This window comes from Pseudonaja textilis, chromosome 5 (assembly GCF_049901715.1).
Source record: "Pseudonaja textilis isolate UNSWEBS1 chromosome 5, rPseTex1.2, whole genome shotgun sequence".
In the NCBI taxonomy this organism is placed as follows: domain Eukaryota; kingdom Metazoa; phylum Chordata; class Lepidosauria; order Squamata; family Elapidae; genus Pseudonaja; species Pseudonaja textilis.
This window is the reverse complement of record NC_141994.1, coordinates 75,275,321-75,298,740: the sequence shown is the minus strand read 5'-3', so window position 1 is coordinate 75,298,740 and position 23,420 is coordinate 75,275,321. Positions and strand designations below refer to the sequence as shown.

At 47.2% G+C, this 23,420-nt stretch overlaps 3 protein-coding genes across 8 annotated transcripts in view; 1 reads left to right on the top strand and 2 right to left on the bottom strand.

Annotated features, from left to right (window-relative positions):
- The window catches only part of LOC113454896 (C-type lectin galactose-binding isoform), a 40,168-nt gene extending 19,852 nt beyond the window's left edge, over window positions 1–20,316 (bottom strand). Inside the window, exons 1-6 of one of the 5 annotated variants that reach the window (XM_087935422.1) lie at window positions 20,182–20,305; window positions 19,745–19,818; window positions 19,235–19,329; window positions 17,132–17,272; window positions 15,488–15,602; window positions 12,922–13,183 (exon numbers count right to left, since the gene is read on the bottom strand). In XM_087935422.1, the coding sequence (XP_087791548.1) occupies window positions 13,116–13,183; window positions 15,488–15,602; window positions 17,132–17,272; window positions 19,235–19,329; window positions 19,745–19,802 (477 nt within the window). In that variant the 5' untranslated portion in view covers window positions 19,803–19,818; window positions 20,182–20,305 and the 3' untranslated portion in view covers window positions 12,922–13,115. Of the gene's footprint in view, window positions 1–12,921; window positions 13,184–15,487; window positions 15,603–17,131; window positions 17,273–19,234; window positions 19,330–19,744; window positions 19,819–19,982 lie in introns of those variants that run through there. The other 4 variants (XM_087935421.1, XM_087935420.1, XM_087935417.1 and 1 more) reach the window with 4 other exon arrangements.
- The window catches only part of LOC113452052 (C-type lectin lectoxin-Thr1-like), a 156,930-nt gene that overhangs the window by 74,754 nt on the left and 58,756 nt on the right, over window positions 1–23,420 (top strand). Inside the window, exons 1-2 of one of the 2 annotated variants that reach the window (XM_087935423.1) lie at window positions 10,625–10,725; window positions 11,706–11,822. The exons of the other annotated variant lie outside the window; for it this stretch is intronic. Of the exons in view, the coding sequence (XP_087791549.1) occupies window positions 10,715–10,725; window positions 11,706–11,822 (128 nt within the window). The 5' untranslated portion in view covers window positions 10,625–10,714. Of the gene's footprint in view, window positions 1–10,624; window positions 10,726–11,705; window positions 11,823–23,420 lie in introns of those variants that run through there. 2 annotated transcript variants of the gene reach the window in all.
- LOC148125720 (C-type lectin mannose-binding isoform-like) lies at window positions 3,793–8,681 on the bottom strand. Its single transcript, XM_087935435.1, has 6 exons — window positions 8,525–8,681; window positions 8,285–8,358; window positions 7,699–7,793; window positions 5,602–5,742; window positions 4,591–4,702; window positions 3,793–4,035 (listed from the first exon to the last, which is right to left on the bottom strand). Exons 1-6 carry the CDS (start codon window positions 8,530–8,532, stop codon window positions 3,968–3,970), a joined length of 498 nt encoding a protein of 165 aa, XP_087791561.1. The 5' UTR covers window positions 8,533–8,681; the 3' UTR covers window positions 3,793–3,967.

The following is a 23,420-nucleotide window of genomic DNA, read 5'->3' as shown; positions in this document are numbered from 1 at the left end:
GAGCCAGTCCGAGAGGCGTGTTTTCTACAGTCCAGGGAAAGTGCTTCGTTGGAGAGAGTGATTTATGACACACCCTGGGAGGAGGGGGGAAACAAGGTCACAGGTGGGGCAGTAAATGACGTGGGGCAGAGCCTACTGCACTTGGGGAAAGTGCCAACGTGTTGCTCCTAATAAATAATTGGGTTTCTTTCGAAACTTGGCTCGAGGCTCATGAATTAATTAGGGCGTCCGTCGGAACCCTGACACCATTGCCGTGTCCCTCACTTTTGCTCTCATTCTCTTTGTTTCTCATTCTGTTTCTCCAGAAGATCCAAAGCCCCGGACCGTCTGTCCTTCCGGCAGCTTTGCCATGAAAGAGCAAAGCCAGTGGTATTGCTACAAGTTCTACGAAGAGTTGTTCACCTTTCAAGAGGCGGAGGTAACTCCCCTGAGGTGCCTCACCTGAGCAGGATGAATTCCCTTAATCTGGCCCAGAGTTTTTCCAAACTTCACAAGGCCCAAAAGTTCGTGTCATTTTTTAAATGGAGAGCACCTGCTGCATGACTCTCCCTTAAAAATAAGGATAGAAGTCTGAAAGAAATGAAAGATTTTATTAATTAGGTTGAATTCTCTTCCATTTAGTACTTTGAAAATAAATCTGAATGGGTATAATGGGCTGCCTTCACTTCAATGTGAGTGAAATTTGTCAAAGGAAGTAAAACTCGAATGAGATATCCAACTGCTTCATTTAAAGGGGATTGAATATTGTGTGATTCAACTTGTTGTACAACTCGGCTATTGCCTTATCCATGTTGTGGAAACAAGGCCAACAATCACAGGGTTAACAGGTGTCCCACCTTAGCAATCATTCACAGGGTGGGATTCTACAGGTTTGCACCTATTGGCTAGAACCAGTTGTTAACATTCTAAGCAGTTGGGAGAACCGGTTGTTAGAAGAAATTACAGGGCTAATCCTGTAAGGAAGGCAGGAAGGAAACATTCTGGTGTTGCTTGCAGAAACTGCCTCTCCATTAACTCTTATTACATTCTTGGCAGGACTAGACTTGCTGCCTCAGGAACTTCTCTGGAGTTTTTTCCCCTCATTTGCTGGTACTTTGCTTGTGTGGAGGGACCATTAAAGTTACAGTGGCACTGAAAAAAGTGACTTATGACCCTTTTTCACACTTACCACTGTTGCAGCATCACCACAGTGATGAGAGGCCAGGGAGGAGATGCGTGCCTCGATGTGAGTGATATTGAGTTTGCCACGCCCAGTCAATAATATGACCACTAAGCCACGGCCACCAACTTAGCCACACCCACAGAACCGGTTGTTAAAACATTTGAATCCCACCCCTGATCATTCACAGTTATGACAGTGGTGGAAAGGTATCTTTAGGGCCAATCCTCACATTTATGACAGTTGCCATTTACTTAGCAATTGTTTGGCTAAATGACTGAATTGCCAGCCCCAGTTGTGGTTGTTAAATGAGGGCCTTCGAAAATTCAAGCCACGTTGCTTCAGAGTGACTCCTTGTCTCTCAGAGTGTCTCTTTATTTCCACCTCCTTCCCTCTTCTCTCTCCCGCACCTTGTTTGCATGTCCCAGTTTTTTACGGATATCCCACTTCTGACGCCAATTTCACGCCTCACTCATAAGCACGAGAGTCATCTTCCCAATATATATATTTTTCTTTATTTTTCCTTGTTGGACAAGAAAGTCATGCTTGCATTTGCAGCCCTTCTTAAGGGAACTCCTCCGTTAGGAACAGTAGCTGAAGGCCAAATACATGGGCCAAATACTACAATACTATCTTATGCACTCTTGCAGAATCTTCTTTAATTATACACTATCCATTATCCTTCATCCCTAAAATAAAATTGCTTTTAAGATCTTGTTCTAGCCCATGGCTTTTTTTTCCTTTTTCCTCCCTTTCTTCTCCATCTGGTCTTTTTGCCCCCGCCCCTCTCCTAGCCTCCCCCTTTTAACTTCCCCTCTCTGTTGTAATTCTCTTTTCAATTGCTTTCTAACATAGTACCTTCTTTTCACCCTATTTTTCTTTTTCTTGGTTGTTTTATTAAATCTTCAATTCTCATTTTTCCTTCCTCTCTTCCCATTTTCTTTCTTAATCCAACTTTTTAGTCCATTAAAGAGGGCTTCTTCCTTTTCTTCTTGTTCTTCTCCTTCTCCTTCCTCAAGTATTTGCTGGTACGTAGCAACCGCCATTTCTAAAAAGTGGAAGGCAGCTCCCAAAGAATCCTTACCGTTTTGCTGTCTTTCTTTTAATTTTTCATATTCCATTTTTAGTTCATCAACAGACAGTGCCATTGTAAATTTTTAAAAACAACCCAGATGCTTTCAATCTTAAAGTAATTTCCAAATGTCAAAGTTATCAAACAATCCAAACAAACAGAAATTATTTCCTCTTCTTCTCTTTACAATCCTTCCAATTCAGTATTATTTGGTTCCCTTCATTCTTTTAAATATTGAAAAAAAGAACCTTCGGTCTGCAAAAACAGGATTTATTGTCCCACGTTTGGAGTTGATGTAGAAGAAACGAGGAAAGAAAGGAAGTCCAAGCCTCACTTGTTTTTCCCCTCCAAATCCCACTCCCTTCTGACCCTGATGGTGTTACCTAGTTGGGTCATAATATTTTTTGTCTTTTAATGACCCTGTAATCAGGGGTGGGATGCAAATATTTTTACTACAGGTTCTGTGGCTGGGTGGGAGTGGCTAGGTGGGTGTGGTCATGTGACTGGATGGGTGTGGCTTTTTTCAGCCCCGCCCCGGCACTCCATTTTTGCCTCCTGGGTGAAGCAGTAAAGACACCGAGGAGGTTCCAGCACAGCTGATCATTGGAACAGCTGATCATGGAGAGGAAAAAAGGTGTGACTGGTCAGGGAGAATGCAGCCAGCGATATCCCGCATGTATGCTAAGGACTGACTGGGTGGGGCGGGGATGGGTGGAGAGAGGCGGGGCCAGCCAGGGGCAGGATTTGCCGGTTCTCCGAACTGCGCAGAATCATAACAACCGGTTCTGTAGAACCGGTCTGAAGCAGTAGAATCCTCCCCTCCCTGTAATCCCTTGTGGGTTGGAGTCTGGGCAACTGAATGGAGCTGAGTGTTTTACTGGCCAGATGCCCTTCCTGTCCCCAATGCAGAGTTTTCTTCAGCGGAGAGACTCTCATTGCTCCCAGAGAGAAATATCTGCCTCTACCTAAGATTGAACTCACAGCCTCCTGGTTATGAGGCGAGAGCTCCACTTCTAAGCCACCGTACACTCTAGTTGGCCCATGTAATGTGTGCAAGAAAGAACCAAGCTCAGAGACCACCCAGGACCCCACAGTCCTCTTCCTCCTCCTCTCTGCAAACTCCCTTCCTTCTAACCCTGGTGGTGTTTCCTAGTTGGGTCACTAGCTACAAGGAAAGAACCCAGCTGAGAGAGAGAAGGCCCAGTGAAGAGAATCCCTCAGCAGTGGGGTTCTTCTCCCCAAATATGGAAGCAACCCAGCTGAGGGGTTTTCCACTTGGACTGCCAGAGAGGGCGCTGAGGGCTAGAGGCGTCACAGGCTCTTTTGATGCCATCCAGAGGGGTTCAGACATTTCTCTGTGGACCACCGACATTTTCTCATGAACCGCCAGTGGTCCCCAGCCCACTGGTTGGCGACTACTGATCTGGATGACTGAGAATCTCTACAGATTCTCAGAGATGCCCTTCCGCACTTAAATCCAAACCTCGCCATGAAGAAGACTCGGGGATCTTGAGCTTTGGATCTCAACCATGTCCTGGGTCTCCAAAATAAACAAGGCCAGTCATGCTAAGGCAGAATTTATTTGACCTTCTGGCCCAGCAGGATGAGCAAGGCCTGATCCAAGCTACATAAAGCATCCTTTAAGGGGAGGGGTGCAGAGCAGAGATATTGGTTGGCTTCTCCAGACTTCACCAGGTGCTTCGCTCACTCTTGAGCAGGAAAAGGAGCGATTTGCACTAGAATCTGCACTGGCAGAGGAAGGGATACAAGGCTTCACAGGGTGTATCATTCCATTTGAGATATCCTGGACAGCAAAAAAGAAGGTTTCATTTGCAATTTGGACCAACCTTCCCATTTGTTTGCCCCACACACCCAACAGGTCCCCACAACGTGTGTTGGGAGTGAACTCTTATGCTTCGTTTCCCAGTTTTTAAGGCAAAGAGGGTTTGCCTCTGGGGTGTTCAGGGGTTTTCTTTAGCAAGGATCTTCTTCAAATGGAGGAAGAAAGTTCTTAGTTGAGAAGAAGGCTTCCTGCCCAGGAAAAGAGGATGGTAAGAGGGAGTGAAGGTTCCTGTCTGTTGCAATAATGACCTTCAAGAAGTAGGTTAAGAGGGAGATGGTTGGTTTAATTATGGTGCTGTAATAATCAAATCTGGGTTTTTGAAGAAATGGTGAGTCCCATTTTTTATTTATCCATGGGCGTTTTGTGTTCCCTTGGCTGTGTAGAGTGTCGAGCTGTGAGAACTTAGAACCCACTAAGGATCATTAGCTGTCAAGGGGTGAGCATTCCAAGATGGATGAAATGGATCCTCGTTGTTGGAAGCCCACCCTCAGTTGTATCCCCACCACCTTGCCATACCTGAAAGGGCTGAGAGATGGACACAGTACTCCTTCGTTGGTTTGTTGGGTTCTCCTCGATTCCAGGCGTAGTAGTTGGTGGGGGATCTGTCTGACCACACCCAGGCGCGTTGCTGGAATGACAGGGAAACCATATTAGCCAATGGAGAAGGGCGACCGCTCTTTGCATAGCCCAGGAGCAGAAATTAAAACTTGGCAATGGGCAAATCTCTCTCTATCTATCTATCAATCAATCAATCAATCAAACTATCGATCTATCTATCTATCTATCTATCTATCTATATATCTATCTATCTATCTATCTATCTATCTATCTAATCTTCTATCTATATCATCGATTTATATCTCTGTTATCTATTTAACTATCTCTATCCATCTAGCATCTATCAACTCTTTATATATCTCTGTTATCTATCTTATCCACCTATCCATCTATCATTTATCAACTATTTATATACCTATACACTCTCTCTCTCTCTCTCCCTCCCTGCCTGCCTCCCTCCGTCTCTCTCTCATTGGTCTCAGTTGATCTGGAACTAGCTAACCAAGGTTAAATTTGGTGAATGTTTTTTCTTAATTATTGCTTTTCTCTTTACATTCCATATGTGCTTAATGTTTTATAGGTGGCACCTACCACCAGCAAGACTAGCAAAAATGCTGAAAAATATGTCCACCAAATGTTGCAAATTTAATCAGAAACCAGGCACATACTATCACCTGTGGTGGACATGCCCAAAAGCAAAAATCTTTTGAGCGAAAATGCATATGTGGTTAGAAAAAAAAAATGTTAAGACAGCATTAAAGCTTCATGACCCGCCCAGGCTGGGCCCTGCAGTCCCTGAGTTTCTAGTCCATCAGAGTTTCAACAAGAATCAGAGGCCATTCAATGCTTTAAAACAGATGTCTCCAACCTTGGCCACTCTAAGACTTGTGGACTTCAACTCCCAGGATTCTCCAGCCAGCAGAGCATAACAAATGAATTGCAAAATATTGCCAATAGGAAGGGACCTACTTTCCGGGGATCGTTCAGTCCAATCCAGACATTTCCATCACTTTTCAGGTAGTCGGAAACGTATTCGGCCAAGTCAGCTGAGTCTGCATTACTATGGATGGAGGCGAGGTGGCAACCTGGCTTGAATTTCCTGCAGAACATCTTGGAGAGAGAGCAACCCCAAGAAAGGGCATGGGTTCAGCAGAGAAGAAACACGTGTGTGTGTGTGTGTGTGTGTGTGTGTGTGTGTGTGTGTGTGTAAAAGTAAAGAGCAGGGATCAGATGGCAAGGTCCTACCCATAATCCCAACTTCGTTGAACCCCACAGATTTCCTCGCTGAGGTCTGCAGCTCTTCATCAGTTCCCTACTTAAATTCCCTTCTCATCCATTACAATCCGACATCCCCATCGCTTCAGAGGCAAGTCAGTCAGAAGATGCCAGCTGTGGTCACCCATGAAACATCTGGAAATCTCTTGTCTGCAAGACGGTCACTCAACCCGAACGCTCAACGCTGAATAAAGATGAAGAGGGTTGGATGGGACCTTTGGAGGTCTTCTAGTCCAGGGCTCTCCAACCTTGGCAACTTTAAGCCTGGCGGACTTCAACTCCCAGAGTTCCCCAGCCAGAAAATCTTCTTCCCTGCAGACTCCCCCACCTGGCTTTCTCCTCGGCTCAAGCAGGAGGCCCTACACACCATTCCAGACCAATGGCTGCCCAACCTCTTCTTGAAACCCCCCAGTGATAGATCACCCACAGATCCTGGAGGGGAGCTATTCCACGGGTTCATCGGTCTCAGTGTCCGGAAATTTCTCCTTATTTCTAGCTTGGTCCTCTTTGTCCGATTGCTTTTGGTGTGCTTTTGTGTGCTTTGGAGAATAATTTGACACCCAGATACACACATTTGAGCCATGGTGGCGCAGTGCTTAGAGCGCAACCCCGCAGGCTCCTTCTGCTGACTGCCGGCTGACTGCAATTTGGCGGTTCGAATCTCACCAGGCTCCAGGTTGACTCAGCCTTCCATCCTTCTGAGGCCAGTAAAATGAGGACCCAAACGGTTGGGGGCAAGAAGCCGACTCTGTAAACCGCTTAGAGAGAGCTGGAAAGCCCCTTGAAGTGGTATATAAGTCTAAGTGCTATTGCTATCCCTCTTCTTTGTGGCAGCCCCTTAGATATTGGTAGGTTGCTATCATGTCTGCCCTGGTCCTTCTATTCACCACACTAGCCATACCCAATTCCTGCAACCCTTCTTCATATGTTTTAGCCTCCAGGCCCTTACACCGCCCAGCAGATACTGGCCAAACCATGATACCGTCCATAGAATACTTGCATTTCAGGCTGTCCTCAAATCATGATCTTGGCTACCTCTCCATGCACCCAGCCTACGGTGTAACCCTCTACTTCAGCCCAACCAGAGGGGACCTGGGGGCGGTTCAAGGGTCTGCCTAGATGTTTCCTCCCCCTGGGCCAAGATAACAGCCACTCCTGAGATAGTCGGAGACGCATTCGGCCAAGTCAGTTGACTCTTCACCGCCATGGATGGAGGCGAGGTGGCAGCCTGGCTTGTATTTCCTGCAGAAGGTCTGGGATGGAGCCACAAGGGAGAAAGGCACTTGTTAGGGAGACAAGCAAATGTGCTTGCGTGTGTGAAAGTGGGAAAAGAGCCAGGGAATCTGATTTCATGTCCTAAACGCCATCCTGACTGTGTTGACTCCCCTCGGGTGCCCTTTCTAGATTCTGCAGCTCTTGAACAATTCTAGATCCAGGAGATAAACTCTCGGATTCCCATCACTTCAGAGACAAGGAGGCCTGAAGATGCCACCAGACCTGTCAGTGAAACGTCAGGAAATCTGTTGTCTAGATCACGGTCACTCCACCCGGAGGCTCAGCACTGCCCAACAGATACCAGCCATGAAAGCCCACACCAGTATACAGTCCAGAGAACACTTGCAATTCAGACTGTCCTCAAATAATGATCTTTGCTACTTTTTCAGGCACCCAGCCTGGTGGCCCTGAACTTCAGCCCACCCAGAGGAACTTGTGGGGTGAGCTCTTCAAGGCTCTGCCTAGACTTCTCCTCTGCCTGAACTAGGAGATTCGCAGACACACAGCACTTCTAACCTCAGCATCGTCCCAGTTCTTGGGATCATTGAAGACCTTGTAGCAAAACCCATTCTTGGGGAGCCAATCTTGGGGACAACAGCAGCTGTTGGCTTCTGTGTGGGAAGAGAAGGAGCTCAGTGAGAAGGTGGCCAGGAGGAAGGAGGAAGAGGAGGGAGGAGAAGGAGGAGGAGGAGGAGGAGGAGGAGGAGGAGGGGAGGTGGAGGAGGAGGAGGAGGGGGGAGGAGGAGGAGGAGAACACAGCTGGGCCCGCAGAACATTCTGAACCTGCTGAGTTGCAAACATCTTTGAGGACAACAAAAATTGAAACGGACTTGCAGCTGCATTTGCAGAATGTCCAAATCTTGGTTAGGGTTAGCCTTGGTTAGTTTCCTGGAAGCTGCCTGCCTGGTGTGAATCAATCCACTTGGGTTGGTCCCAAGTCTTGGAGCAGAGAGAGAGAGCAGGTGGGGTCTAAATTGCACAAGATGCCAAACAGGGATAAAAGCAACTTCGGGGAGAGGATGCCAGGAGGGTCAATCAGGAAGGGGGTCAGAGGGGAAGAACTGGCCTCTCTGGACACATTAGAGACCCTCTTCAAACTCACCATTTAGGGAGAAAGCCCCGACCAGCAAGCTGAGGGTCGCCAAGAGGAATCGCCCCATGGTCTTCCTTCCTTCCCTGCAGAGAGAATCATAGAGGGGGGAAGAGGAAAGGAGAGTGAGGTGGGTGGGAGATGCAGCCTGTAACCAATTGGGGGGGGACACTGGACCCCGTTTCTCCCTCCTCAGTCATCCAGCAGCCTTGGGGGCTCACGGTCGATCCTGCCTTGCCTGGAAAGGCTCACCTGGGCATCTCTTTCTCCGCCCCAGAGACCCCTGACTCCCTGCCTCCTGGAGACCCTCCTGCTGCAAGCAGGACAGCCCCTGCAGCCCCCCCTGCAAGAGGTCCCTTCAGGTGGAGAGAGAGAGAGAGAGAGGGAGGCGCAGGAGGGATCTGCTGCAGGAGCCTCACCTGTCGGGTGTGCACAGGTGGGAGAGCCTCACTCACCTGTCCTTTTGCCTCTACGTGTAGCAAGTCTGCTCAGTGGCTACTCCAGGCTTCCCTCCAGCAAAGGGAGTGAAGGCATTTATAGGCAAGAGAAGAAACAGGGTGGGTCTTTTTAGGGGGGTCAAAGGAGAAGGGAAATGGCTTTGCTGCACAAGGGACTCCCCCCACCCCCCCAATCGCCAGAAGTAGCTTGTTTGCGCTAAAGATTTAGCAACACATAAAAACACCAACATTGATTTCATGGCAATGACTTGGCCTTCTAAGTCTATTTATTTTATTTAAAGCTCTCATAGAGCTGCCCACCTCGTGATTAATTCTCGGTCCAAATAAGACAACATTAGACACACCTCTTTGAACACACGAAACATTAACAACCGGGCACCAAAATGAACTTCCTCTTGCAGCCCCTCCGTAAATCCTCTTGACCCCCCATCCAACCCACCACTTGGCCAAAACACAGGCCTTAAGTGCTTTTCTGGTGGTTAGGAGGGCAGGCGGCCAAGGGGAAGGGTGTTTGCAGAAGTTAGATTTCTATGACACAGTAAATGAGATTGGTCTAGAGAGTTGGAGCGGGATCTTGTAAGTCATCTAGTCCAACCCCCTGCCCAAGGAAGAGACCCTACATCATTTCTGACAGATGGCAGTCCACTTCTCTTCTTGAAACCCTCCAGGGATGAAGCTCCCACAACTTCCGAAGGCAACTTCTGTTCAATGGGTTGATTGTTCTTTCTTCTTATTTCCAGCCTGAATCTCTCCTTGTTCAGTTCCCATCCATTGTTCCTTGTCTGGCCTTTGGGTGCCTTGGAAAATAGCTTGACCCCCTTCCTCCTCCTCTCTGGGGCAGCCCCTCAACTATTGGAAGATGCTCTCCTGTCTCCCCTGATCCTTCTCTTCCCTAGACTAGCCAGGCCCAGTTCCTGCAACTGTTCATCGTATATTTGAGCCCCCAGTCCCTTAATCCAGGGGTGGGTTTCTCCAGGTTCTGTCCACCTTTGTAGAACTGGTAGCTCTGAAGAGCAGCAGACATAGAACCGGTTCTATGTCTGCTGAATTTTGCCCACCTGCCCACCTGGGCTCTTACCTGACCTTTATTTCCTGTTTTTTCAACTTCAGCTGCCATGGGAGGCACAGCTGCGGTTAAAAAAAGCAGGAAAAGGGGGCTTTTTGAAAGGCTGCTTCTCTGCACGCAGCGCTGCTCAGCTGTCCAGGCACCAGGCTGATGATGATTTACAGGGCCACAGGGAAGCACATCGTAAATCACTGAACCTCATATATCACTGAACCGGTAGTTAACCCTGTTGGATCCCACCCCTGCCCTAATCTCCTTTCTTGCTCTTCTCTGCACTCTTTCTAGAATCTCAATATCTTTTTTTTTACAAAACTGGATCCAATATTGTAGGTGTAGCCTTACTAAGGCTCTACAGAGTGGTATTAGTGCCTCAGGGGCTGTCAAGGAGAAGAGGCAGTTGACTTACTCTCCAAAGCACCTGAGGGCAGGACAAGAAATAATGGGTGGAGGCAGGGTGGGATTCAACCGGCATTACTACCAGTTAGGTAACTACATTTTGCTCCGCGCGTGTTTAAAAAACCTTAAGCTGTTCCGCCCGGACAGCTGAGAAGCACTGCGCACGGGTGCACAGCGTTTGAAAAGCCACTTTTTCACTGCTTTTTCAAGCTCAGCTGTGCCACGCGAAGCATCTGAGGTTGAAAAAGCAGGAAATAAAGGCCAGGTAAGAGCCTGTGCGGGCAGTGGGCCAAACAGCGGCAGACACAGAACCGGGGATGTGTCTGCTGCTCTTCAGAGCTATCGGTTCTCTAGAAACGGGCAGAACTGGTAGCATCCCACTCCTGGGTGGAGGATTATCAGAGAGAGAGAGAAGTAAGGAGGAATTTTCTGACAAGGAGAACACTTGATGTCCTCCAAGGTCGATTCCAGCCCTGTGATTCCAGGTTCTATAAGATTTTGCCATAATGCGTATTTGATACAATGGCTCAGAGGTGGGTATTCATCAGGTTCTGACCAGTTCTGGAGAACCGGTAGAGGAGATTCTGAGTTGTTCAGAGAACCGGCCGATCCCACCTCTGACTGGCCCCTCCAATCCCATCTCTTCTCCCAGCTGATCGGCTGGGGCTCCTTTGGTTGCCCTGCACAGGAGAACAGAGCTGGAAAGCAGGTTAGTGGGGAGGGGAGGGGAGGGGAGGGGAGGGGGATTTTGCAGTACCCTTCCCCGCCATGCCCACCAAGCCACGCCCACAGAACCGGTAGTAAACTGCAATGGTTGTATTGCATTCATACAGATGGGACTGTACCCATCCCAGATTGAAGCTAAGGGACAAGGCTGGGTATTGTGTGTTTAAACTGTGCTGTGCTTGCGGTTGGCCTAGGAGTGTTTAACTTGCCCTTCTCTTTGCCCTTTTCCTTAATCTTTATTTGTACAGCAGGCTTTGGTTCTCAGGAACCGTGATGACAAATTTACCCCGTAAATTAAGGAAACTGGCAGCGTTTCCACCACCAACTAAAGCTATAAAAACAAGGTTAACTCAGAGCAAGATGGGGGAGTCTTCTGGAAGAAGGTTTAAAATATATGTATGTGTGTATATATAAATATATATATATATATATTGCAAGCTGCCCAGAGTTGCTCTGTGGTAAGATGGACAGCCAATAAATGTGATAATTGTATAAATGAACGAATAAATAAAGCAAAGTGAACCCTGAGCATGAAGGCAGCTGAAACCCAACTAGAACCAGATTCAGATTTTGCACTGAGAAGGGGGGGGGGGCATTGTCCTTGGGTCAGGGGTCGTCTTCCCCAAACCAACTTCTACTATGCCAGCAGAGTGTAGGAAGGGCAAGTACCTAGTCCTTTCTCTCAAATATTATTTTTTATGAGTCCTAGGAAGTGAGCGAGCTTTTTGGGGGCGCGGGGGGCAGCCCTTGCCATAAGGACGTTCCTTTCCCCTTGTATTTTTGCAAGCCTCAGCCCTCCTGGACTTCCAGAAAGCACTCCAGAGCTGGATTTTCACCCAAGCACTGGAAAAAGGGGAGAAGGACAGGAGGAAGGACCACCTGAGGAATCTTCAATTTGTGCCAGGTTTTTAACATTTATTTCCTTTTTTTTTTTTCAAGTCATTAATCTCCTTGATGGAAAATTTAAAACGTTAAAATACAAAATACAATACAGATATTTAAAAAGAAAATGTTGTGTATATTACAATCCATTTTGACAGTACTTACATTTCAATTGTCATTCCAGTGTGTATTTTATACTCCTAATTGTTCATGTATGTATGTATGTATGTGTTGTGACTCCGAGACTTGAACCTGATCAGTCAGCAGATGTGGGTTCGAGCGAGGAAGAAGATCTGGCACTGAGATTTGAGCCTGCATTATTAAGTGACTTAGAGGGGAGTCAAGTTGAGGGAGAGGAGTTGGATCCGAGATATGAGCCTGATTTATTGGAGGTTTCAGAGTCCACTCTCTCCCCTGAACCTACTTCCCTAATTAAACCTCAGGTGTTAACTGTTAATCAGGAAAGTGTGTCAGAGGTTTCAAGCGGAGATGAAACTGCCGCATGCTGGATGGATGCCAGAACTAGGAGAAAATTGAGACATCAATCTCAATTAGAAAAGAGACGTCCAGCAAAGGATTAATGCTGACATGCATTAAAAGCCGAGCATCTTTGGAGTAGGGATGGTGCTTATGTTGTGGATGGATTTCAGCCTTCAAGACAAGGAGTAGCTAATGGTTTTGTGCAGATTTTTATCTCTTTTCTGATTGGAAGAAAGGCAGAAAGGAAAGTTTGCCCTCTTTTCACCCGAAAAGTGACACAGAGACTCTTTGGTGCCATCCAGAACAGGTCCCGATCTTGGGAGCCTTGAAGGACTAGCCTAGCACGGCCCCAGCACAGCCCCTGGGACTCCCCACATCGCCCCAACCCCACAGCCTTTCTAGCAGGCTGCTGCATTCGTGCTCAGCGTCGGGGTTGCAATCGGCTCGGGGGGCAGATTCTCCATCCTCTAACTCAAGTGAGGTGGGCATCCCAAAAAGCATTGTGGAACCAATGGATGGTCCTTCCGATGGGACACCCCACCCAACCCCCCCTAGAGGCCAAGCCCTGCCATGCCGAAGAGTCTTAGCCTTCAGCTTGAACCGTCCACAGTCTCCTGGCGCTGCAGAATAAAGGAGGCCAGTCATGCTAGGCAGAATTTATTAGACCTCCTGGCCCATCAGGAAGAGCAAAGTCAGATCCAAGCCACAGGAAGCATCCACAAAGCGAATTTGGGGTGCTCAGTGGAGACGTTGACAGGCATGGGGGGCTTCCTTGTTTCTCCAGCCTTCACCAGGTGCTTCTCCCCCTCTGGAGCAGGTGAAGGAGCAATTTGCACTAGTGTTTGCACTGGCACAGAAAAGGACGCAAGGCTGTGCAACTGTCGTCATTCCACTCGCGATACCCTGGGTGGTAAAAGAGAAAGATTTTCAGGGACCCGCTGGGAGCTTTTCAAGGGGATCCTCCCCCATTGGCAGGAGGATGCAAGGATGCCACAGCTGGAGACCCTCACCCACTAAAGTGGACTTGGAATTTAGTGTGTTATAACCCAGATAACTTACCCAGCCTTCTAGTTCCTTTGGTGCATTTAGTCTGGGATTTTTAGGCTATTCTTTTGATGGGTTTTTAATTGGCCATGTGAAAAATTGTCTGTGTACTCTATGAGTGACTGAGAGTCCTCTGACTATGGTGTGGTAGACTATATATATAAAATGAGATAGGATAGATAGATAGATGATAGATAGATAGATAGATAGATAGATAGATAGATAGATAGATAGATAGATAGATAGATTAGAGATAGATAGATAGATATAGAAGATAGATGGATGGATAGATGGATGGATGGATGGATAGATAGAGAGAGATAGATAGATAGACAGAGATAGATAGATATAGAGATAGATAGATAGACTGATAGATAGATATATATAATAAAAATTTGAAGTATTTGATTGTAAATGTATTAACCGCGGCTAGGATTGTATTTGCTAAAAACTGGAAGAGCGAGAAAACTCCATTAGAGGAAGAAATTATTAAGAAAATATTGGATTGTGCTGAAATGAGTAAATTGACATTTGAAATTAGAGAACAAGAAGATAAACAATTTTATGAAGTTTGGGATCTTTTTTATCAATGGTTAGATAATAAAGCATAATAATAGAACATTCAGACTTAGCATAAAAAATTTTTTTCTTTTTTTTTTGATATTATCTTTATAGAACATTATCAAGATAGATTTGGTATGATCTTATGATTTATTGCAAAATAAACTAAGTAAACTATAGTTATCTCATTAAAGTATGAATTAATAAAATTATAGATAAATGATTTTTTAGTGATGATATTAGGTTATACAATTATTGATTGATAATATGAGCTATTATGTAATATAATTGTATTAGTGACTAGGAAATGGATGCACAAAAGAAAAAAGTGGTAAACCAACCGATGCACTGTTTGTAAATTTATGAAGAAGGATGATATTTTTATGTTTTATGTGGTATGTCTGTTGTTTTGTTGTTAAAATAAAAGAATTTTTTTTTTCTAAAAAAGAATAGAATAGAATAGAATAGATAGAATAGAATCAATCGAAGAGAAGAGAAGAGAAGAGAAGAGAAGAGAAGAGAAGAGAAGAGAAATTCTTTATTGGCCAAGTGTGATTGGACACAAGGAATTTGTCTCCAGGTGCATAATCTCTAAGTGCACATATAAACAAGAAAGTGACATGTCATATGTAATAGATCATAGTTACAGTCATTAATCGTAATATATAACAAGAAGTAAATCAGAGATAACAATGGGAGAAAGTAGTAGGAAAATTGAGAAAATGGGGAGGTTGAGCAGATGAGAAGGATAATACTGTAGCGATGCAGCTTACCAGCTGTGGAAATACCTTTCGGCATAATCAGTACTGTGGGAATTAGGTCTTCCGCAGAGTGATGGCACGGGGGAAGAAACTGTCCAGTTGTTTTCATATGCAATGCCCCATAGCAGCACCCCGAGGGAAGACGTGGGAAGCAGTTTATAGCCAGAGTATGAGGGGTCTGTAGATATTTTCCCACGTACATGAAGTCTCATGTTATAACACTTCACAGTCTTATGAAGGAAGGGAGGCTTCCATTTTTAATTATTTGTCCCATAAATAACGTTTTGTGTTCCCTCAACTGTACAGAATGTACCCTGGGACAGCTGAATGATCCAAGGGATAAACCATGATTCACCACACGCCTCGGAGGAATGAAACCACACAGGAGACGTCTAGAGCAGAACTGGAGGAAGGCAAAAAGTGAGGCCAGCTAGACACCCTCATTGCATCATCCAGCAGCCCTCTTTCAGGTAACCAGGTGCCTCCCAGGTAAGCAGGAACTGGGGGAGCCCTTAGACAGTCACTATGAGGAACGCTCTTGGCCTCTGTGAGATAAAATCACTTGGCTTCCCTTGGAGTTGAACTCGGGCTGGGTAGTAGAATCTTGAAAGGCCTGGCGTTTTCCCCAAGGTGGGCTGATTTCAAATCAGAAACCTGACTTGGTGCCAGGTTTTGGTTGGGTTTTAATGCTCCATGTTAGTATAATTTTGATATGACCCTTATGCTACTTTTAGACCAACAAACAAACCTGTTGCCAAGGAGTAAAGTGTTCCAAGATGGATCCAATGGGTCCTCATAGTTGGAATTGCACCTCAACCATCTCACCCCCATCTCGGCTTACCTGTAAAGCTCACAATCTCGACACAGAACTCATTGTTTTTATAATGATCGGGCTGATCTTTCCTCCAGGGCAGGAAATCAGTTCTAGATCTGTCTGTCCACTCCCAGATGTACTTCTGGAATGAAAGAGAAGCCACGTTGGCCAACCGAGGAAGGGGATTGGGCTCTCCAGGGCCCAAGTCAGAGAGCAAAGTGTTGAGGTTTTAAGGATCAGACCAAAGGGAATATCTCCCTCTCCATCTCTCCCTCCATCTTGGTTGATCTAGAACAGCTAAACCAAGTTAAACTTGGGGAATGTTTGGATGGGGGACGGTCAGGAGATCCAGAGGGAAAACCACCTCAGAATAAAACTATCTGGAAGTGTCCATGGAGTCATTGGTTCAGCTTGAGAGCCACCTGACCTCATGCTCCACAAGATGGCAGCCCTGGAAGATATTGATTCCTCTCAGAAGAATAAACCGGGTCCAACTCAATGAGACCTTGGGCGGGAGACCGCCAGCAAAACCCCAGGGACACTATCCGGGACACTAAGGAAATGGAAACCATCCTGGAAACCTGTATGTGTGTCGGGTGAGGGAGGCAGGACATACTTCTGTGTTATGGCCGGAAATTAATATTTCTATTCTGGAAGTTGCCAGGGGCTGAGCTCAACTCCAGAGGGACGTCCCGTCTTTTGCTATGATCCAGCATTTCTCAGGAATTGAAACTACAGCTGAGCCCAGGAGGAAAGTCTGCCCGCTAACAGCAAACAAGGGGAAACTGTGTTAGGAATAACAAGGTTACCTAACGTAGTTTGGGTAAAATAATATATACAAACTATGATAGTAAGTTTAAGTGTGTGTCACTTTAAACTGCAAAGCATGTAATTTTGGGTGCGGTGTGAAACCGCCATAAGAGGGAGCAAGAAAACCTGCTGGATTGCTGACGATTGCTGGTTTGCTGGATTGATGGTTTGCTAACTGCATGTTCCTTGCTGCTGAAGGAAGAAAGGAGGTTTGACTTCTTCATATCTCTACTGCGAGGAGATACATTACTGGACTGATATGTGTAAGTTTACCGACCTCTTTTTCGACACTGGACTTTGCAACTGAATAATCCCCGGACGGACTGAATTAGTGAATGATATATGGACTGTTTTGACTATGCTAAAACTCTTACTGGAATAAACTATTTAACTAGCACGGTGTATCTGTTTTACTGAGTGTAAGCTACAAAACCGTTTATCTCACATATTTTGCCTTCCGGCCTGACTGCCGTGCAGATTCTGCTAGGGTGTATCAATAACAAACTGCACACATGGAAAAGCTGGGAGGAAGCCCTGCCGCAGTCCCCAATTTTAAGGGCCCACCAGACTTTCAACCAGGTTTAAAAGCCATTGAGTGGGCCCAAAAGAGGAAGGCAGATGGAAGAGCGGCTGAGTTCCGAGAGAAGCGGGTCAGAGCAGGATCCAACCCTTTCCAGCTTTAAACGCAGCAGTCCGTGCTTCAAGTGGGCATGAAAGGTGGGTGAGGAAAAGGAGGAAATAACATGTTTTGTCCAAGGCAAGAGTTTTTGACAGCCCTCTCTCCCATTGGAGGGTCCTTCAGAAAGCCCCAGAGAAATGGGAAAGAGGGATTTATGAATGCTAGCGGTAGAAAGGACCTACCTGGTTTGTATCCCGCAGTCCGATCCAGACGTGGTCATGACCTATGAGATAGTCGGTGATGTATTCAGAAAACTCAACTGCATCTGCATCGCTGTGAAGGGAAGCGAGGTGGCAACCTGGCTTTAATTTCCTGCAGAACATCTGAGAGAGAGAACAACCCCAAGAAAGGGCATGGGTTCAGCAGAGAAGAAACACGTGTGTGTGTGTGTGTGTGTGTGTGTGTGTGTGTGTGTGTGTGTAAAAGAAAAGAGCAGGGATCAGATTGCAAGGTCCTACCCATAATCCCAACTTCGTTGAACCCCACAGATTTCCTCGCTGAGGTCCGCAGCTCTTCATCAGTTCCCTGCTTAAATTCCCTTCTCATCCATTACAATCCGACATCCCCATCGCTTCAGAGGCAAGGCAGTCGGAAGATGCCGGCTGTGGTCACCCATGAAACACCTGGAAATCTCTTGTCTACAAGACGGTCACTCAACCCGAACGCTCAACGCTGAATAAAGAGGAAGAGGGTTGGATGGGACCTTGGAGGTCTTCTAGTCCAGGGCTCTCCAACCTTGGCAACTTTAAGCCTGGAGGACTTCAACTCCCAGAGTTCCCCAGCCAGAAAATCTTCTTCCCTGCAGACTCCCCCACCTGGCTTTCTACTCGGCTCAAGCAGGAGGCCCTGCACACCATTCCAGACCAGTGGCTGCCCAACCTCTTCTTGAAACCCCCCAGTGATAGAGCACCCACAGATCCTGGAGGGGAGCTATTCCACGGGTTCATTGGTCTCAGTGTCCGGAAATTTCTCCTTATTTCTAGCTTGGTCCTCTTGGTCCGATTGCTTTTGGTGTGCTTTTGTGTGCTTTGGAGAATAATTTGACACCCAGACACACACATTTGAGCCTTGGTGGCGCAGTGCTTAGAGCGCAACCCTGCAGGCTCCTTCTGCTGACTGCCGGCTGACTGCAATTTGGCAGTTCGAATCTCACCAGGCTCCAGGTTGACTCAGCCTTCCATCCTTCTGAGGCCAGTAAAATGAGGACCCAAACTGTTGTGGGCAAGAAACCGACTCTGTAAACCGCTTAGAGAGGGCTGGAAAGCCCCTTGAAGTGGTATATAAGTCTAAGTGCTATTGCTACCCCTCTTCTTTGTGGCAGCCCTTTAGATATTGGTAGGTTGCTATCATGTCTGCCCTGGTCCTTCTATTCACCACACTAGCCATACCCAATTCCTGCAACCGTTCTTCATATGTTTTAGCCTCCAGGCCCTTACACTGCCCAGCAGATACTGGCCAAACCATGATACCGTCCATAGAATACTTGCATTTCAGGCTGTCCTCAAATCATGATCTGGGCTACCTCGCCATGCACCCAACCTACGGTGTAACCCTCTACTTCAGCCCAACCAGAGGGGACCTGGGGGCGGTTCAAGGGTCTGCCTAGATGTTTCCTCCCCCTGGGCCAAGATAACAGCCACTCCTGAGATAGTCGGAGACGCATTCGGCCAAGTCAGTTGACTCTTCACCGCCATGGATGGAGGCGAGGTGGCAGCCTGGCTTGTATTTCCTGCAGAGCGTCTGGGATGGAGCCACAAGGGAGAAAGGCACTTGTTAGGGAGACACGCAAATGTGCTTGCGTGTGTCACTTTGTGAAAGTGGGAAAAGAGCCAGGGAATCGGATTTCATGTCCTAGACGCCATCCTGACTGCGTTGACTCCCCTCGGGTGCCCTTTCTAGATTCTGCAGCTCTTGAACAATTCTAGATCCAGGAGATAAACTCTTGGATTCCCATCACTTCAGAGACAAGGAGGCCTGAAGATGCCACCAGAGCTACCAGTGAAACATCAGGAAATCTGTTGTCTAGATCACGGTCACTCCACCCGGAGGCTCAGCACTGCCCAACAGATACCAGCCATGAAAGCCCACACCAGTATACAGTCCAGAGAACACTTGCATTTCAGACTGTCCTCAAATAATGATCTTGCTACTTTTTCATGCACCCAGCCTGGTGGCCCTGCACTTCAGCCCACCCAGAGGAACTTGTGGGGTGAGGTCTTCAAGGCTCTGCCTAGACTTCTCCTCTGCCTGAACTAGGAGATTCACAGACACACAGCACTTCTAACCTCAGCATCGTTCCAGTTCTTGGGATCATTGAAGACCTTGTAGCAAAACCCATTCCTGGGGAGCCAATCTTGGGGACAACAGCTGCTGTTGGCTCCTGTGTGGGAAAAGAAGAAGCTCAGTGAGAAGGTGGCCAGGAGGAGGAAGAGGAGGAGGAGGAGGAGACACAGCTGGGCCCACAGAACATTCTGAACCTGCTGAGTTGCAAACATCTTTGAGGACGATAAATTGAAACGGACTTGCAGCTGCATTTGCAGAATGTCCAAATCTTGGTTAGGGTTAGCCTTGGTTAGTTTCCTGGAAGCTGCCTGCCTGGTGTGAATCAATCCACTTGGGTTGGTCCCAAGTCTTGGAGCAGAGAGAGAGAGCAGGTGGGGTCTAAATTGCACAAGACGCCAAACAGGGATAAAAGCAACTTTGGGGAGAGGATGCCAGGAGGGTCAAATCAGGAAGGGGGTCAGAGGGGAAGAACTGGCCTCTCTGGACACATTAGAGACCCTCTTCAAACTCACCATTTAGGAAGAAAGCCCCGACCAGCAAGCTGAGGGTCACCAAGAGGAATCGCCCCATGGTCTTCCTTCCTTCCCTGCAGAGAGAATCGTGGAGGGGGGAAGAGGAAAGGGGAATGAGGTGGGTGGGAGGCCCAGCCTGTAACCAATTGGGGGGACACTGGACCCCGTTTCTCCCTCCTCAGTCCTCCAGCAGCCTTGGGAGCTCACAGTCGATCCTGCCTTGCCTGGAAAGGCTCACCTGGGCATCTCTTTCTCCGCCCCAGGGACCCCTGACTCCCTGCCTCCTGGAGACCCTCCTGCTGCAACCAGGACAGCCCCTGCAGCCCCCCCTGCAAGAGGTCCCTTCAGGTGGAGAGAGAGAGAGAGGGAGGCGCAGGAGGGATCTGCTGCAGGGGCCTCACCTGTTGGGTGTGCACATGTGGGAGAGCCGCACTCACCTGTCCTTTTGCCTCTACGTGTAGCAAGTCTGCTCAGTGGCTACTCCGGGCTTCCCTCCAGGGTTAGTCAAAGGGGAAGGGAAATTGCTTTGCTTCAGAAAGGATTCTCCCCCCCCCCCCAGGAAGTAACTTGTTTGCACTAAAGTTTTAGCAACAGATAAAAACTCCAGAATTGATTTCGTGGCAATGACTTGGCCTTCTAAGTTTATTTATTTTATTTAAAGCTGTCATAGAGCTGCCTCGTGATTAATTCCAGTTCTCTTCTTGAAACCCTCCAGGGATGAAGCTCCCACAACTTCCAAAGGCAACTTCTGTTCAATGGGTTGATTGTTCTCCCTGTCAGAAAATTTCTTCTTATTTCCAGGTTGAATCTCTCTCCTTCTTCAGTTTCCATCCATTGTTCCTTGTCTGGCCTTTGGGTGCCTTGGAAAATAGCTTGACCCCTTCGTCCTCCTCTCTGGGGCAGCCCCTCAACTATTGGAAGATGCTCTCCTGTCTCCCCTGGTCCTTCTCTTCCCTAGACTAGCCAGGCCCAGTTCCTGCAACCGTTCATCATATATTTGAGCCCCCACCTGCCCACCTGGGCTCTTACCTGACCTTTATTTCCTGCTTTTTCAACTTCAGCTGCCGTAGGAGGCACAGCTGCAGTTTAAAAAAGCAGGAAAAAGGGGCTTTTTGAAAGTCTGCTTCTCTGCACGCAGCGCTGCTCAGCTGTCCAGGCACCAGGCTGATGATGATTTACAGGAGCACAAGGAAGCACATCGTAAATCACCGAACCTCGTATATCACTGAACCGGTAGTTAACCCTGTCGGATCCCACCCCTGCCCTAATCTCCTTTCTTGCTCTTCTCTGCACTCTTTCTAGAATCTCAATATCTTTTTTAACAAAACTGGATCCAATATTGTAGGTGTAGCCTTACTAAGACTCTACGGAGTGGTATTAGTGCCTCAGGGGATGTCAAGGAGAAGAGGCAGTTGACTTACTCTCCAAAGCACCTGAGGCCGGACAAGATATAATGGGTGGAGGCAGGGTGGGATTCAACTGGCATTACTACCAGTTCGGTAACTACATTTTGCTGCACGCGTGTGTAAGAAACCTTAAGCTGTGCCACCCGGACAGCTGAGAAGCACTGCGCACGGGTGCACAGCGTTTGAAAAGCCGCTTTTTCACTGCTTTTTCAAGCTCAGCTGTGCCACGCAAAGCATCTGAGGTTGAAAAAGCAGGAAATAAAGGCCAGGTAAGAGCCTGTGCGGGCAGGTGAGCCAAACAGAGGAAGACACAGAACCGGTGCTGTATCTGCTGCTCTTCAGAGCTGTCGGTTCTCTAGAAACGGGCAGAACTGGTAGCATCCCACTCCTGGGTGGAGGATTATCAGAGAGAGAGAGAAGTAAGGAGGAATTTTCTGACAAGGAGAACACTTGATGTCCTCCAAGGTCGATTCCAGCCCTGTGATTCCAGGTTCTATACGTTTTTGCCATAATGCGTATTTGATACAATGGCTCAGAGGTGGGTATTCATCAGGTTCTGACCAGTTCTGGAGAACCGGTAGAGGAAATTCTGAGTTGTTCAGAGAACCGGCCGATCCCTCCTCTGACTGGCCCCGCCAACCCCGTCTCTTCTTCTCTGCCTCCCATTGAGTCCCAGCTGATTGGCTGGGGCTCCTTTGGTTGCCCTGCACAGGAGAACAGAGCTGGAAAGCAGGTTAGTGGGGAGGGGAGGGGAGGGGAGGGGGGGGGATTTTGCAGTACCCTTCCCCGCCATGCCCACCAAGCCACGCCCACAGAACCGGTAGTAAACTGCAATGGTTGTATTGCATTCATACAGATGGGACTGTATCCATCCCAGATTGAAGCTAAGGGACCAGGCTGGGTATTGTGTGTTTAAACTGTGCTGTGCTTGCGGTTGGCCTAGGAGTGTTTAACTTGCCCTCCTCTTTGCCCTTTTCCTTAATCTTTATTTGTACAGAAAGCTCTGGTTCTCAGGAACCGTGATGACAAATTTACCCTGTAAATTAAGGAAACTGGCAGCGTTTCCACCACCAACTAAAGCTATGAAAACAAGGTTAACTCAGAGCAAGATGGGGGAGTCTTCTGGAAGAAGGTTTAAAATATATGCATATATATATATATATATATAAATATTATATATATATATTGTAAGCTGCCCAGAGTTGCTCTGTGGTAAGATGGACAGCCAATAAATGTGATAATTGTATAAATGAACGAATAAATAAAGCAAAGTGAACCCTGAGCATGAAGGCAGCTGAAACCCAACTAGAACCAGATTCAGATTTGCACTGAGAAGGGAGGGGGGGCATTGTCCTTGGGCCAGGGGTCGTCTTCCCCAAACCAACTTCTACTATGCCAGCAGAGTGTAGGAAGGGCAAGTACCTAGTCCTTTCTCTCAAATATTATTTTTTATGAGTCCTAGGAAGTGAGCGAGCTTTTTGGGGGGGACGGGGGGCAGCCCCTGCCATAAGGACGTTCCTTTCCCCTTGTATTTTTGCAAGCCTCAGCCCTCCTGGACTTCCAGAAAGCACTCCAGAGCTGGATTTTCACCCAAGCACTGGAAAAAGGGGAGAAGGACGGGAGGAAGGACCACCTGAGGAATCTTCAATTTGTGCCAGGTTTTTAACATTTATTTCCTTTTTTTTTCAAGTCATTAATCTCCTTGACTGAAAATTTAAAACGTTAAAATACAAAATATAAAATACAATACAGATATTTTTTGCTTGAGAGTGCAGGCTTCCAGATAATTGACAGTCTGGTGGAGTCATCTCTCTCTATTCATGCTTTCAGGTCTTTTTCAATCTCTATGGCTTCTCTGATAATTCTGTAGCTGAGGTTTTCTATAGCGGCTAGGGTTTTGGTGCCATTGAAGTCGATGCTATGACCTGTGGCTTTCATGTGTTGGACTAGTGAGGAAGTGTGTTCCAGCTTTTTTACTGCATTTTTGTGTTCATCCAGGCGGGTACTTATTCTTCTATTGGTCTGTCCAATGTATGTGGCCGGGCATGATGCTCAGGGGACTTCATATATGCCTTGGTTTTCCAGGTCAATTTTATCTTTGGGGTTTCTTAGGATGGCTGCTATTTTTCTGTCTGTGTTGAAGGCAGTCTTGATGTGATGCCTGTGTAGTATCTTACTGATTTTGTCTGTAGTACCTCTTATGTAGGTCAGGACAGCTGTTCCATAGGTCTGTTCATCTTCTAGGTCTCCATTATGTCTCAGTGTGTTTT

Coding starts and splice junctions, on each gene's coding strand:
- LOC148125720 (XM_087935435.1), bottom strand. Junction 4,703..5,601: donor GACTGAACGATCCCCGGAAA/GTAGGTCCCTTC, acceptor CTGTCATTCCAG/CAACGCGCCTGGGTGTGGTC. Junction 4,036..4,590: donor CCATCTCTCAGCCCTTTCAG/GTATGGCAAGGT, acceptor TTTGCTGTCCAG/GATATCTCAAATGGAATGAT.